Source organism: Salmo trutta, chromosome 28, assembly GCF_901001165.1.
Source record: "Salmo trutta chromosome 28, fSalTru1.1, whole genome shotgun sequence".
In the NCBI taxonomy this organism is placed as follows: Eukaryota; Metazoa; Chordata; class Actinopteri; order Salmoniformes; family Salmonidae; genus Salmo; species Salmo trutta.
The window spans coordinates 38,912,849-38,929,020 of NC_042984.1; the positions used below are offsets into that span (position 1 = coordinate 38,912,849).

The following is a 16,172-nucleotide window of genomic DNA, read 5'->3' on the forward strand; positions in this document are numbered from 1 at the left end:
CAACTAGAAATTATTATTTGTTCATCTTATCTAAAAAAGGCTGTTAAACTCATAACACACACAGTGCTTTTAACATACGATGTTTTCAACTTGCATATGTTGACATAGGATTACATTCAACATGTCCTCATCTGGGATTTGAACTCACAACCTCTTATGCCGCGTTCAAAACAACTGGGAACTCAAAAAAATACGGGGTCAAATCATGACGTCAGTGATCTTCAGATCGAAAGTCGGCGCTCTAGAAAAGACCTGAGTTCCCGAGTTGGAATTCCGAGTTGGATGACCATTCAAATCGATTTTTCCCAGTCGGAGCTCGTATTTTTCAGAGTTCCCAGTTCTTTTGAACATGGCATTCTGATCTTCCTGCTACATCTCAATGGCTGTGTCAATTATCAGTTAATCTGACTATTACTGATTTCAGCTATTTTTTTTCTTCTGTATAGTTGTCTAATGTTGGTGGGGCATATTCATCTGTTTTAATGTTACTCCTTAATCACTATGATAAATAAAATAGTTTTTCTTGAGTGTACTTTTAACAGAGCTTTTAACATTTAACATGAAGTGCAAAGTGTAGCAATACAGGTGAAATCAGTCATTGACACAGACATGGTGGCATTGCAGGATGACTGGAATATTGTGAACCAAGAGGTTGTGAGCTTAAATCCCAAGTGAGGACATGTTGAATATGAATTACTGTATAAATGAACATGCACAATGTAATCATGTATGACAACCTGTGTCAAATACATACATTTAAAACATTTTATGTTAAAAGCACTGTGTGTGTGTGTATAACTAGATACACATCCTTTTTTAGGTAAGATGCCCAAATAATAATTTCTAGTTGAATGAACATGTGAGACAACTTGAGCAAACATATCATTATAAGTTGACTGAATTTGTCACAAGCGTCGATGAAAGGGGACCAAAGCGCAGCGGGTAAAGTGCTCATCTTCTTTAATAAAGTGAACACTTAAACAAAAATAACAACCCGACAATCAACAGTTCCGTAAGGCACAGAGGCTATACCGAAAACAACCACCCACAAAACCCAAAGGAAAACAGGCTGCCTAAGTATGGCTTCCAATCAGAGACAACGAAAAACACCTGCCTCTGATTGGAAACCATACTCGGCCAAACATGGAAAATGAAACATAGAAATAGAAAACTAGAACCAAATTCCCCTAGGACCAAAAACCCCAAAACACACAAAACAAATACCCCCTGCAACGCCCTGACCATACTACAATGAAAAATGACCCCTTTACTGGTCAGGACGTGACAGAATTTTTACCTACGTTTTCTCAAGTTGGAGCTAAGTTTGGGCCAACTAATTGTTTTTAGTTCAGGTAACATTTGGACCGAAAAGTTAAGTAAACCCAAAAAATATCCAGTTACTTAATAACAATTAGTTGAAACCACTAGATTTCTTTGTACAGTTTAGAGCATTTGGGGGGTTTTGTTGAATTTTCACTCCATACTTATTATGATTTAGCCAGGAGCAAGCAAAGAACACATGATAACATTACATTTTCTCTCAAATCTGTCTGTCAGGCAATTTATTTTGTGGCAAGAACTGTTGTCATAGCAACAGTAGGATGGTATAAAGTGTGTGTGTGTGTGTGTGTGTGTGTATGTGTGTCTGTGAGAACAGTCAGCTGACGTTTTTCATACACCAAAAATATACACAATCATACCGTTGACCTTGTGTGTCCATACATTCTTTGTTAGAAAATCCTTTGCCTCAAGACATATTTTGTAATTCAATCAACCTTAAAAATCAATTACGTAGCCTGTATTCCATTCCATTTCAAATCAATACATAGTGTTTGATAGACGTGCATTGCTTTGTTTCACAACACTGTCACTGAAGCTGTGTATCAATATGATACAGTATTAACCCTGTCTACAGTTGCGCCTCATTTTCACCTTGTTCATCACAGATGAGAAAGGACAAAACAAAATCCAGAGAAAGAAAGATTCTCATTGACAGCTTCACTTCATATTCATAACAGCATCCACCGTTACTATGCAACCGAGTGAATAATAAAATGTATTGTTCCCCCCTTTTGTATTTCAGTTTCACCCCTGTTTAGCATCAACTTTGATCTGTCTCCATGCTGATATAGTTTTCTCATCCATAGCTGCTCCACACCTCTCTCTCAATGTCCCCCTGGAGCCAAAGGCAGGCCCAGAATAAGAATCAGCTCCTCTCCCCTCTCAGCTCCTGGCGAGGCTGTCTGTCCTTAAACTCCGTGTTTACCCTTTCACAGACTATAGTAGAGATTGAGATATGAATATCAATATTGAGATATGATATGAGGACAGTTACAGTACAGTGACTGATACTCTGACATAAGCTATCCTACAAAAGTCATAAATTCCCTATCACCCAACCATACTTCCGCTGTAGTAGCCTACTGTGCTATGCCTTATTGCTCCTGTCTGCTTGTCTTTGTGCACAAGTGTGTGTCCTCTTGTGGGATGTTGTATTGTGTCCGTGTGTGTCCTCTTGTGGGATGTTGTATTGTGTCCGTGTGTGTCCTCTTGTGGGATGTTGTATTGTGTCCGTGTGTGTCCTCTTGTGGGATGTTGGATTGTGTCTGTGTGTGTCCTCTTGTGGGATGTTGGATTGTGTCCGTGTGTGTCCTCTTGTGGGATGTTGGATTGTGTCCGTGTGTGTCCTCTTGTGGGATGTTGTATTGTGTCCGTGTGTGTCCTCTTGTGGGATGTTGTATTGTGTCCGTGTGTGTCCTCTTGTGGGATGTTGGATTGTGTCCGTGTGTGTCCTCTTGTGGGATGTTGGATTGTGGCTCCAAATGGCAGATAAAGCAAATCCTTTAATCAGATCTTCCAGATACAACAATGCTCAATTTCAGAGAGGGGCATTCTGTTTTGAAAATCTGCTGACTACAGAGTAGAGTCAGAGTCCGTAGAGTGAAGAGCATATAATGCACGTGGCTCATAGTGGAATAGGGAGAGGCGGGCCCAGGAATCTAGTGGCGGCTGCAAGGGACTGTACAGAGAGGGTAAAGGGGAACAATAAGGACAAATGGGGGAAAGGTGAGGGGCAGCCGGGCAGGAATTGGTTCTGAGAGAAACACCTGTTATTCAATGACTGGAACATGATTGATAGTCTCTACATGAATAATGAATAGATGGCTGACTAAATCACACCTAGTGAAATGGAACTGAGTTTCTCTTTTCCCCTTTCCCTCCATCTCTCTATCACCTAACTGTTTCATGATACTGCAGATAAATGGGGAGGCCCTTCTCAATAATAGGCAATACACAGTTAGGGGACATTTTCCATGTTGCATTTCCTTTCCTTTTAATGTTATACTAAAGTCATAGTGAAATATCAAATCAAATTTGAGTATAGAAATGAATTTCAACCAATGTAAGCCTAATGGGTATTCTATTGATAGAATGTTTCCGTTCTCTTCTCCGGAACATTGTAATAAGATAACTCAAATGGAGTGTTCCTCTCTCAATGGAAGGGAAACACAGATTATTAAACCATTATCACGTCCATTATCTAAGAATAAAATGACCACCATTTATATAAGTAGAAGCATTATTAGAATGCAGTCTTCATTTCAGTTGTCCGAGGGGCTCTGTTTAAATTCCAGTTTGCTAAAGATTCCTCAACACTTGAAGACTCCATGTACTGTTTGTTCCATTTAGATGGGGACCAGGGATTAACAAGTAAACTAGGTTCCAAACAAATAAAAGAAAGAATGCAAACCTAATTTGCTACAATACATGTAACTCATGAGAACATTCTGCAGGATGCATCTCATAATATAAGGACCCTTCTCTTGTTTATTGCATAAACTTGGAGATCTTCAATGAATAAATGTGTAGAACAGTCTCTTTATATCTGGCCTACTGTATCCATAGGCTGTATTATGTTGTTTACATAGGCTACTACATCATTGACTCGACTATCTGAGTAGCAGACTTGCTTCTCTGTTGAAAACACATAAGCAAGTTTGCGCCACCTTGCGTTTCAAACGTGCATAACAGTTCAACGAATTACCACGCAGGCATTTAGGTATCCTTGTTGAAAACAATGTGGGCCCTAATCTTGTACCGGTGTTTCTTGGGAAATGTAGTGAAAATGGTTTTAACACCATGCTGAACCTACACTGTGCAACGCCTCTAGAAAACCACAATTCCCAGACTCAGAATCCGCTGTTCTTTTCATTTGAGGCGTCGTGCAACATGGCGGCTTGGTAAAACGAAGATAGTTCGTAAGCATCTTATTTTTAAGTGACCATGGTTCGTATTTTAAGTTATATACATGCATTTTACCTACTTATGTTATGCTGTAAAACCGTACAGTTGCAGTGTTTATAAATAACGTTTGGACTTTAATCCATGAAACGTGTTTTATTTCTATAATCTGTCCCCCAGTCGTTAACGAGCTTGCTTGCTAGCTAGTATCTAACGTTAGCTATCTAGCTACCAGTAGCTAAGTAACGTTAGGAAGTTAAAGATAAAATCCACTAAATAGCTTTTTTTCCCCCCTCATTAGCCCAGCGTTGATACTGTCCCAGAATGTTTGCATGTCAGCAGTCAAGTTTTTAATTCCGCGTTCAAAACAACTGGGAACTCGCAGAAAACGAGCTTCGACTAGGGTAAAATCGATTTGAATGGTCATCCAACTCAGAATGGTAACTCGGCCTTTGTAGAACTCCGACTTTCTGGCCTGAAGATCACTGACGTAATGATTTGACCTCGTGTTTTTCCAAGTTCTTTTGAACGTGGCATTTAGACAACTGACAACTCTAGGTGGGGGACCTCAGACTGGTAAAAATCTATTTGAATGGTCATCCAGCTCAGAATGTCATCTGGGAACTCGGGCCTCCTAGAATGCTGACTTTCTGACCTAAAGATCGCTGACGTCATGATTTGACGTTCCCAGTTGTCTTGAACGCACCATAAGATATAGGATTTAAGAAGCAAATGCGGCGTTCAAAACAACTGGGAACTCGGAGGTCAAATCATTACGTCAGTGATCTAAAGGTCAGTAAGTCAGAGCTCTAGAGAGACCCGAGATGGAATTCCGAGTTGGATGACCGTTACAATCGCGTTTCCCCTGTCGGAGCTCGTTTTTTCCCCCTCAATTCCCAGTTGTTTTGAATGCACTGAAATCAGAGAATACAGAGTCCTGAGCTCTGTTGTTTGAATGCAGCAAAAGTGTCACTTCCATTTTGTATCATGATGATGTGGAAGTGACACAGGTGGTGCTTTCAAGGCAACTGGTACTGTGTTCAAAACAACTGGGAACTTGGACATTTCTGACCTGAAGATCACTAAGGCCATGATTTAACGAAATTTTTCAGAGTTCCCAGTTGTCTTGAACACAGCATGGGCACTCTGGGGGGGAAAAAAAACTTCAGGTCAGAAAGTACGAGCTCTAAAACGATGTCTACGTTTCCGACTTGGGATTCCGAGTAGGATGACTGTTCAAAACTGTTTTCCCCAATCTTAATTATTATTTTTTGCCCCCTGAGTTCCCTGTTGTTTTGAACTCGGTATATTCTTCTTGGAAGTCCAATATCTTGAAAACTTGACTGCTGACAAGCAAAACATTTGGTACTGCATTAACAATGGACTAATGAAAAAAAATACCAAAAGATTGTTTTTGAGTCTTGCAAAAAAAATCATGATGATAATATCATACTTGCTAGTTACCTCAGTAGTTACCTAGGTAGATAATTACCTGACATTTAGCTAGTTCACTAACCAACCATGTAAGCCGGTGGCCAACAACTCATTAGAGAGAGCTAGCTAGATAGTTATTGAGCGTGCAATTATTTATTCCAGCTCAGCACTAAAACACTTGAATCAAATTATCGTTGTCTTTTTTTGTGATTAGCTAGTTGATAGGACGATAGTTACACCATTAAGCGTTGTACATGAAATCGATAAATGGAGACAATCAGAACTTAATAGTGGGGGTTGGGGACATAAAACACTGAGATGATGGTAACATGGACTTGATGACCTACAACTCAACGCTATACTCATTCTGTCCTCACAGATGGCTGGTGATCCAACCGACAAGAACAATGCAGCAGAGACCTCAGGAGTCAAGGATAAGGATCGGGAGCGGAAACGCAGTCGCTCTCGAGAGCGTGAACGCAAAGGCTCCCCGTCCAAGGACCGGAAACCTCGCCAACGCTCTCGTGAACGCAACCGATCCAAATCAGCAGAAAGGTTTGAATGACGCATAATTATTGGTAGTGGGTGAATGTGAACAACCTGCCAGACTAGTGTCAACCTTTCGGATGCATTTTGTACAGCTTCCCTACAGATTGAAATGCACTGCTGCCATAATCAGGGCAGCGTGGAATCCAGGGATGGAAGATGCTGCTGTACCTTTAATATTCCTATTCTCTAAAAGAGTGTTTACCAGCCCTGGTCCTGGCCAAACACTTCATTCAGCTCATTGAGGGCTTGATGATTAGTTGAAAAGTTGAATCAGGTGTGCTTATCCAGGTTACAATAAAAATGTGTACTGTTGGTGGTACTTGAGGACCAAGGTTGGGAAACACTGTATTAAATAGCCTTCTTTGTCCTCATGCTAGGTAGCAGAAGCCATAGCAGCCATTTTGGAATTTTATTTTGACATTTCCAGAGGGCAACGACGTAGTCCATTCTGAGCCTGATTGGCTGACTATCCTTTGTTGTTCAATGCGAAGTTCTACGTGCCATTCCAAAATGGTTGGTGTGGCTTCTGCTACCTAGCATGAGAACGAAAAAGGCTGTTTAAATAAAAAATGAGCAGTATTTCAATCTTCTCGATTTACCAGTTTGTATAATGGGAATATTAGGAGTACAGCGACATCTTCCATCCCTGGAGTGAGGTACGTTTTTCATGCAGCGGTGCGTTTCGACCTGTAGGGAAGATGTGCGACCGACTGATCAAAACTATTCTGGCTAGGCGAACCACATCTGCTATCTGACTCAGTCTTTCCACTGTATTTGAAAGGTGTCCAGTGTTAAGTTCATGTTTTAAGTATCCCTATATTTCTGTTATTACGGGGCGCTGTTGTTAATGCGCCTGCGCAGCAGTCTCGTTGTTGATGAACCTGGCCTGAGTGCAATGGCAACCATGTAGTGTGCTAATACGGTTTAGTAAACGTTGTTAAACTGGAACCTTGTGTCATTTCAAGTTAACTTCCAGTGGGTTTATCGCAGGTTGGTAATATTTCTATGCATCTGACCTTTCCTTCCCCTCCAGAGATCGCCGTCTGAAGGACAAGGAGAGAGAAAAGGAGCACGACCGGGACAAGAACAGAGAGAGGGGTCGCAAGGACCGAGACAAGGACGGTCACCGCAGAGACAAAGACTGCAGCAAGAAATCCAGGTCTGTAGGCTTGAATCAGACTGGTGTTTTAGTCACAGGGTGACTATTCGGTGCAGGCTTGAGCCGAATAACAAGATCAAGGTGTCCTAATGATATGGTTAAAAACGTCTCTAGGCATTATAAAGATCTGATGTTCTCAGCAGAATGTTGATCTGGAACACTCCCACTTTGTTCCGTTCAGTAACTGAGTGTGAGCTATGCGTCTTTAAAACATCATGTAGTATGCAGAGACATTTTCAAATCTTTTTTTCCTTTACGTTTTCAACTCGAGTGGTTACTTCTCCTTACAGAAGCGTCTCCCCCAAGTCCAAGGACAGGATAAAGAGGGAGAAGGATTTGAAGAAAGAGGAGGATGAGGAAGATGAGAAAAAGAAGAAAAGCAAGGTAAGACCTGGGAGTAGTCTCTCTATTCTCCAAAGCCCAGCTAACTGCCACCTTGTGATGTACCTTGAGTTGCATTGTGTTTCATAATGAGTTTTTCTCTGTATTTCTCGTAGGTCCAGCCACTGTCTCTAGAGGAACTTCTAGCCAAGAAGAAAGCAGAGGAGGAGGCGGAAGCAAAGGTGAGATCTTAAGAGTGCTCATTTGGTAGTCAATCTGTTGGGTTGCAGTGAGGAGCAAGATGGGAGTGTAAGAATTAAGAATGTTAAGCTAGGTTTCTCCTACTGAATTTGAATGCCTTTCTCTCTTTTTCTCTCTCTCAGCCCAAGTTCCTGTCCAAGGCGGAGCGCGAGGCGGAGGCTCTGAAAAGGAGGCAGCAGCAGACTGAGGAGAGGAAGAAGACTATCGATGAGGACAGGAAGAAGAGGAGGATGTTCCAGGACATCGGGAGGAAGATGATGGGTGAGTTGGAGGGGCTTGGGGTTAGTCAGGAGGAAGATGGTGGGTGAGGAGGAGGGGCTTGGGGTTAGTCAGGAGGAAGATGGTGGGTGAGTAGGAGGGGCTTGGGGTTAGTCAGGAGGAAGATGGTGGGTGAGTAGGAGGGGCTTGGGGTTAGTCAGGAGGAAGATGGTGGGTGAGGAGGAGGGGCTTGGGGTTAGTCAGGAGGAAGATGGTGGGTGAGTAGGAGGGGCTTGGGGTTAGTCAGGAGGAAGATGGTGGGTGAGTAGGAGGGGCTTGGGGTGTTGTAACTTTTAATGGGTTACAGAGTTAATGTTTACAGTTAATTCATTGAGCTGTATCTAAAGATATTTTCTTTACAGTTATTTACATATGTAATTTTATTAGAATTCGTGTGATGGAGATTGAGAGAACTACATTCATATTTATGTTGTATTGGTTAGTATTGGATTACGCTATTGACTGCAAGTACCAGAATGCCTTGCGACAGGTAGTAGAAAAACGAAGAACGCGCTATTATGTACAAGTGACAAATGATTATCCTGACTATCGCTAGCAACTTTGTTTTGTAGAATCTAAAGTTGTTAAATGTAACGTGAACGAGTAATATTACTAAAAGAAGCTTTCACTTCACAACTCGACGTCCCAGAGTCATTACTTTGAAGATAGTTATTCTATATAGGGTTAGTCAGGTCGCAACATTCTGAATGTTGATGATAGAAATGTCTTCTAAAGAACTTAACTGATTTGCTATTCTACACGATGTCTGTTCTACCTAACGTGTTTCTGTCTGAACTTTCAGTAACGTTGCACCCCACTGAACATGACCTAGGTTTCTGGAAGTTAGGTATCTCACTGTTAAACCTCTGGTTCGGTCTCTGACAGTGCTTGGAGTTAGGGTGTAAGTTGTTTTCACGGTTCCATTGAAAATGCTGTCGGGCTCACAAGGTGTATATCTGTCCGTGTCCCAGAGGACCCCCAGGAGAGGGACAGACGAGAACGGAGAGAGCGGATGGAGCGAGAGAACAACGGGGACCAAGCAGACGACGGAAGACAGAAGATCAGAGAGGAGAAGGATAAGGGCAAGGAGCTCCAGGCCATCAAGGTATGTGTGGAGATTGAGGTTCTGCCATGGGCCGGTTTCAGGAAAACAGGCTCATTTCTGGGTTGTATTCATTCATGGATAACGTAGCAAAACATAGCTAAATATTTTTGCAACAGAAAATGTAAACAACGTTTCTTATTGGACAACGTAATGTCGTCCCTGCCTGTTTGAGTCTGTCGTCCTGTGTTTGGTGCCTAGTGAATATGACCCTGGACTAAAAACATGTTCACTGGAGATTCTCAGATGTATTTTTTGTAAAATCAAACTTTTCGTCTCATGCTCCGAATACAAGAAGTGTAGACTTTACCGTGAAATGCTTTAAAAAAAAAGTTATAATAAAAAGTAACCCAATAAGAATAACGAGGCTATATACAGGGCACCAGTGCCGAGTCGGTGTGCGGTGGTACAGGCTAGGAGGAGTGAGCTTTGATATGATTGGTTGAACTAAGTGTTTGAGCCGGTGTACTGTGCCATCTCACGTCTCTGTCCAATCAGGAGCGTTACCTGGGCGGGACCAAGAAGCGCCGGCGGACACGTCACCTGAACGACAGGAAGTTTGTCTTTGAGTGGGACGCCTCTGAAGACACGTCTACCGACTACAACCCCATGTGAGTCTGCATATGAACACTGGGATGATAAATTCACAGTTTCACCAACATGATGTGTCCGAATTAGATGTATCATTTGGATTAGAGGCCTTCACAGAGACGAAATTCGGAGTAATTTGTTATAGACTGTTTTTAAGGACACGTAACTGGCTAATTTGGTCAATATCACTTGTTTATTTATGGCACTGGCAGCGTTTTGATGGAGGTTTCTCTCTCCGATCTGAACACGTCTCAGATCCGAAACTGGCACAGGTCTGTTTTTCCACGGTCCTTTTCAAAACGGGTTTGACAGAACAGTCAGACCCGTTCTGAAAAGGACCGTGGAAAAACAGACCCGTGCCAGTTTCGGATCTGAGAGAGAGACGCATACCTTAAACAACTTTGCTCCTTCAATAGACATTTGGCTCTCTCCTATGCCGCCTGCTCTCTTCTCATCTAATATCCCGCTCTGCCTCCGTCTCTCAGTTATAAGGAGAAGCACCAGGTCCAGCTGTATGGCCGGGGCTTCATCGCTGGGATCGACCTCAAGCAACAGAAGAAAGACCAGTCCCATTTCTACGTGGACATGATGGAGACGAGACGCACACTGGAGGAGAAGGAGCAGGAGGAGTGAGTCACGCACACAAACACACCTGGCAAAATACCGTGCCCGCTGTAACGCATTGGAATCGATTTCTTTGAAACGGCTTCAAACGGGTAGTTGTTGTCCTCTAACCTCTGCGCCATCCCCTTCCCGCTCCTCAGGGTGCGACTGAAGAAGGTTCATAAGAAGGAGGCCAAGCAGCGGTGGGATGACAGACACTGGTCCCAGAAGAAGCTGGAGGAGATGGCAGACAGGGACTGGCGTATCTTCAGGGAGGATTACAGTATCACCACCAAGGGTGGCAAAATCCCCCACCCCATCCGGAACTGGAAGGAGTACAACCTGCCCCCACACATCGTGGAGGTCATCGACAACTGTGGCTACAAGGTCAGCTGTGAGGACTTCGCATGCACACGCCACCTTTGGGCCTTTCCCCTGATCCAGCACTGAAGCCGTTACTCGCTGTATAAAAAAATGGCCTCCTCTTTGTTTCCCTTGTTGTCCAGGATCCAACGCCTATCCAGAGACAAGCCATCCCCATTGGCTTACAGAACCGCGACATCATCGGCGTGGCTGAGACGGGTAGCGGTAAAACGGCTGCCTTCCTCATCCCCCTGTTGGTCTGGATCACGACCCTGCCTAAGGATGAAAGGTGAGGTGTCACCTCCCCAGCCAGAGGGTTACCCCTCAAACTACTCTCCAAGAGTTGCATGTCCTTCATTCAAACCACACGTCCTTCTCACCCCCTCTTTCCCCTGTCCCTGTAGGATTGAGGACTCGGACCAGGGTCCATATGCAGTGATCCTGGCCCCCACCCGTGAGCTGGCGCAGCAGATTGAGGAGGAGACCCTTAAGTTTGGGAAACCTCTGGGCATCCGGACCGTGGCTGTCATCGGAGGTATCTCCAGGGAGGACCAGGGCTTCCGCCTCCGGATGGGCTGCGAGGTCAGACACTAGAAAACAACATGCGCACACACAGACACACAAACATGCAGATTCACACACACACAATATTATTGCCAATATTAAGACGCGTGCTTGTGACGTCTGAGTAAACGCGTGTGTGTGTGTTCCAGATAGTGATAGCCACCCCGGGTCGTCTGATAGACGTGTTGGAGAACAGATACCTGGTCCTGGGCCGCTGTACCTACGTGGTACTGGACGAGGCTGACCGCATGATAGACATGGGCTTCGAGCCTGACGTGCAGAAGATCCTGGAGTACATCCCCGTGACCAATCAGAAACCAGACACGGACGAGGCAGAGGACCCCGAGAAAATGAAGATGAACTTCGAGATGGGAAAACACAAGTACAGACAGGTGAGAGATTTGTTAAAGCCCTAGCAGATTAACACACACTGAAGGAAATATCAATTTTTATAGCTAGCTGTATAATTTTAAGAAGAGAATCCTCTTTCCCCTGCCTTTCCTCCTTCCATCCGTCTCTCTCCTTCTCACTCTGTTTCTCAGACGGTCATGTTCACAGCTACCATGCCCGCGGCGGTAGAACGGTTGGCCCGTAACTACCTGCGTCGTCCGGCCGTGGTGTACATCGGTTCAGCTGGTAAACCCCACGAGAGAGTGGAACAGAAGGTTCTGCTCATGGGAGAGGGAGAGAAGAGGTAAGACTCGAGAGACAAACACACACACACACATCGCTTTTATCCCTGAAGCTGTAGCTAATGCCGAGTCTCCCTTGTTGTCTCGTCTTCCAGGAAGAGGCTGCTGGATGTTTTGGCACGCGGGTTCGAGCCGCCCATCATTATCTTCGTCAACCAGAAGAAGGGCGTCGACGTGCTGGCCAAGTCTCTGGAGAAGATGGGGGTGAGACCGCAGGCTCTTATTGTGGGAAATGTTTACCACTCTGAACTGGATCAAATACTTTCTAATACCTGAGCTGTGCTGGTTTGTTTTCCCCGTACAATGTAACGACTGGAATATCTCCAAAAGTGCCAACGCAGTGCTAAATCAAGGGCACCTCAAATACATCTATTTTGACCATTTGTCATCCTTTCACCACTACTATGGCTTCTCTAGGAACCAGGAGGTTGATAATGGTCCTCCTTCTCTCCCTCTCTCGCCTTGTCTCTTTCAGTACAATGCTTGCACGTTGCACGGTGGCAAGGGCCAGGAGCAGAGAGAGTTTGCTCTGTCCAACCTGAAGGCTGGAGCCAAGGACATCCTGGTGGCCACCGACGTGGCTGGGAGAGGTATCGACATCCACGACGTCTCCATGGTGCTCAACTACGACATGGCCAAGAACATCGAGGGTAAGACCATGACCTTTGACCCTGGGGTCTCTCGAGCTGGGCGATGTGGAGAGAAATCCGTATCACGATCAATTCCCTGAATTGCCCATTTAACGATCACATTTCTCTAGTATAGGCTACTTATCGTAATAAACGATTTTAGTGAAATGCCTGCGATAAGTGATTGGTATGGTCAGTGTTGATCATTTTCAGTTTTATCATTCCAGCTCTTTGTACTGCCTTCCATATTTGTAGACCGGGGTTAAAGTTCTCCGCCACAGCGGCATATGGATTATCTATCCCTCCATCAGTTAAAAAAAAATATATAATGTATATCATTTAGAGTAGACTGCAAGTTCGCTGTCTTGAGCCTCCAGAGTGCCAGGTAAGACAAATGGAGCAACATCTTCACGACAGTTACGCTTGACAGCGAAGAAAAGTGCTTGTGTCTAGCTCAAACCATTCCAAAAAATATGACCCATATTACCTGTGTGACCTCTCCTCCTTTTATATCGAGGAATCACACACACTTTCTATAATTTCACAAACCGTTTCGCGGGCCGTTTTTAAAGTAATCCCGGCCGTCTAATTATTGGTTTGATAACAACCTTGTTCAGTCATCCTACCTAGCTATATAATAAGCTGGTAACTTGAGTACGCACGTCTAGGCCAATGTGGTGAGCACCGGAAGAAAGGAAAAGGGTCTGTTACTCATGAGATTGATGTAAGCCTAACTATATTAAAAACTCTCTTTCTGGTGCTCCTTCAATTCTGTTTGGTGCCTAATGTTCTTAAAGTTGGGCGCAGTGTGTGTGTGTGTGTGTGTGTGTGGAAGAGTAAAGGTTTCATGCAGCGTTTTCCCCTAATTGACACACTAGCATGCAGATTATTAAGCATGCATATTCTGCAAGGTTAACTTGGTCCCAGACAGTCGATCTGAGATCAACTTAAGTTTCAGTCATGGATTTAGTTTTTAATGCTTTAACTGCTGTGTAGACCTTTGTCTTACTACTTATTGTGACGTTTCCTTCTCCCTCCCCTCCAGACTACATCCATCGTATCGGTCGTACGGGTCGCGCTGGGAAGAGCGGCGTGGCGCTGACCTTCCTCACCAAGGAGGACTCGTCAGTGTTCTACGACCTGAAGCAGGCCTTCCTGGAGAGCCCCGTGTCCACCTGCCCCCCCGAGCTGTCCAACCACCCCGACGCCCAGCACAAGCCTGGTACCATCCTCACCAAGAAGAGACGCGAGGAGACCATCTTCGCCTGACATGCCAGATCATGTTAAATGGTTACGCCGCCCTAGGACCTGCCACCACACACACTGTTTTCACTCGTTTTTATCATCTGTTTTTTGCAGTCTCTCAACACCTACGGTATCCCCCTCCTTCCTTCCTGTGTCTTCTGTTCTTTTCTCATCTTTTTTTTTCTTTTTCTCCGTCTTGTCACTCTCTTCAGTCCTCCTTTCTCATTCCTCCACAGTTCGGCTTCCTCTTCTGTAGCCCGGCTACTGTATGAAATGTTAGGTTGATGTAAGGGCCTGGGTGTTCATATAGCTGTTTGGTTTTGCTACAGGAGAACAGAGGGCCTCTTGGGTCTGTGTGGGGAAGGGAAGGTATGGAAGGTCATGTGAGTGCCAAACCTACACTTATTTCAAAGAGCCCCTGTAACCACACAAGCAGTCCCAAAAGGCCAAGACAGAAATGTTGTAGTGTGATTGTGTATAATTTCCTTTTAAATTGGAGTTAGCCCTGTTGTGACAAGTTTTAAAATGGTGTAAAAAGACCAATACATTGAATACCTTTTGTCTCCCAGAGAAAGCTGGTAGATGTGGTGTTTTTTTCTTTCATCAGTCAGCTGGTTATGAGTATTTTGGAATGTGATGTTTGCTACATTGATATCTATGAAGTGAATAAAACCAACTTTTGACTGACACCGTTTTAAAGTAAGTCTTTCATAAACTGATCTCACCAGCATTGGCGAAAATCTGATATCAACTTTGGAGGGGACAATTACATTACATTTTCTCAAGAGCAATTCCTGAGGGGGACACCAAAAGTAGTGCTGTAACACAGCCTACATTGTAATATGGTAAATGGATATTGAGGAACCAAAGAAATAAGGTGTTTGCCGTACTCCTAACTACCGGTACCCAAAACTACACAACTAATCACAACAGCAATACCATTGCCTTTAACAAATCTTAGTTCAGTCACCAGTTTAAGTTGAGAGTGGGGGTATCCATGGCATTTTCCAATTATGTTCCTATTTTACAAGTCAAAAAAATGGAGAACCTTTCATAATGTTGCCAAACAAAGACTCAACAAACTTACCTGAGACTCCCTGTCTCTGCCAGTCTGTCCCTGCATATCTGTCCCCAACTCTGCTGTCTGTGTGCCATCTGTTGCCTGCTCTGCCTAATGACATCATTGTGAAACATTTCCATTAGAATTTAATTTCTTTCTTATGAACATTTTATCAACTAGTCTTTGAGATATTAGGCTATTAGGGTTCTTACTATGCGTTTTGGTGTACTGAAAAATACTCAGATGTCCGTCTTTTATTTTTCTGCCATTTTTCTACCTGGCTGGCTGGCTGGCTACACACACACACACAGTGTGTAGGTTATTTACAGTAGATGGGCTTCTATCATCTTCAATTATTCTATTTGGGCTTCGATCTAAAAGGTAGCTAGCAAATGTGAAACGGATTAAAATGACAAGAGTTGACAGCTGTATGAGTTCACCATTTACACAACATATGCTGCAACCTTTTGTAATTTTAATAGTTTGTTTCATATTGGCTGGCTTCCAACAATAGCTGAATTTGCAAAGCTAGCGAGCACCAATTCCGTTTCTGTGGTATTTGCTATAATCTTTGCTACCCGGGTTAAATAAAGGTGAAATAAAATAAATAAAAGTTCACTTGCAACAATTTATCTTTTGCAACGAGACCATTAAATATATTTAAGACAATGGTAGAAGAGAGTGTAGTTCTGTTCAGTTTGGATTTCAGTTTATCGCTAACCTTGTCACAGGGACTTTGAAGCACTAACTTACATCATCTGCATGCTGATTCCATCTTTGACGACGCCACATAACTGGAATAGGTACTAGCTAGCTTAATAGTTAATATTTGCGCGCCTCACGTCAGTTAAGTGCATTGAGTGCCTTTCAGACAGTAGATACGACCTCTCTGTTACCTAGCAAGCTAAGGAACTGGCAGTGGATCAAACCATTGTGAGGCAAAGGGTGGGGGGTTGCAATCTTTTGAAACTTAACGCGCTATTAAGTGTCTAAATCAGCACAATTGCTTTCATTGCGTATTATTAATATTATTTAAATTACATAGTTATGTTTCAGTGATATATTGGGGGGGACAAATCATATTTTTCCCAGGATGGGG

General features: G+C 43.6%; 1 protein-coding gene across 2 annotated transcripts; it reads left to right on the forward strand.

The window, feature by feature from the left end:
- The first annotated feature begins 4,178 nt into the window (after positions 1-4,178).
- On the forward strand, positions 4,179-14,702 carry ddx23 (DEAD (Asp-Glu-Ala-Asp) box polypeptide 23). 2 transcript variants are annotated; one of them, XM_029719944.1, is made up of 17 exons: positions 4,179-4,287; positions 6,056-6,231; positions 7,259-7,384; positions 7,675-7,768; positions 7,882-7,947; positions 8,089-8,227; positions 9,196-9,329; positions 9,825-9,937; positions 10,403-10,546; positions 10,682-10,907; positions 11,027-11,172; positions 11,288-11,465; positions 11,597-11,839; positions 11,990-12,141; positions 12,235-12,343; positions 12,615-12,789; positions 13,814-14,702. In XM_029719944.1, the coding sequence occupies exons 1-17, from the start codon at positions 4,285-4,287 to the stop codon at positions 14,035-14,037; spliced, it is 2,448 nt and encodes an 815-aa protein (XP_029575804.1). In that variant the 5' UTR covers positions 4,179-4,284; the 3' UTR covers positions 14,038-14,702. The 2 variants fall into 2 exon arrangements, with proteins under 2 accessions (XP_029575804.1, XP_029575805.1); XM_029719945.1 differs by having other exon boundaries at positions 4,199-4,259.
- Positions 14,703-16,172: the final 1,470 nt, after the last annotated feature.

Coding starts and splice junctions, on each gene's coding strand:
- ddx23 (XM_029719944.1), top strand. Junction 6,232..7,258: donor CGATCCAAATCAGCAGAAAG/GTTTGAATGACG, acceptor CTTCCCCTCCAG/AGATCGCCGTCTGAAGGACA. Junction 7,385..7,674: donor GACTGCAGCAAGAAATCCAG/GTCTGTAGGCTT, acceptor TTCTCCTTACAG/AAGCGTCTCCCCCAAGTCCA.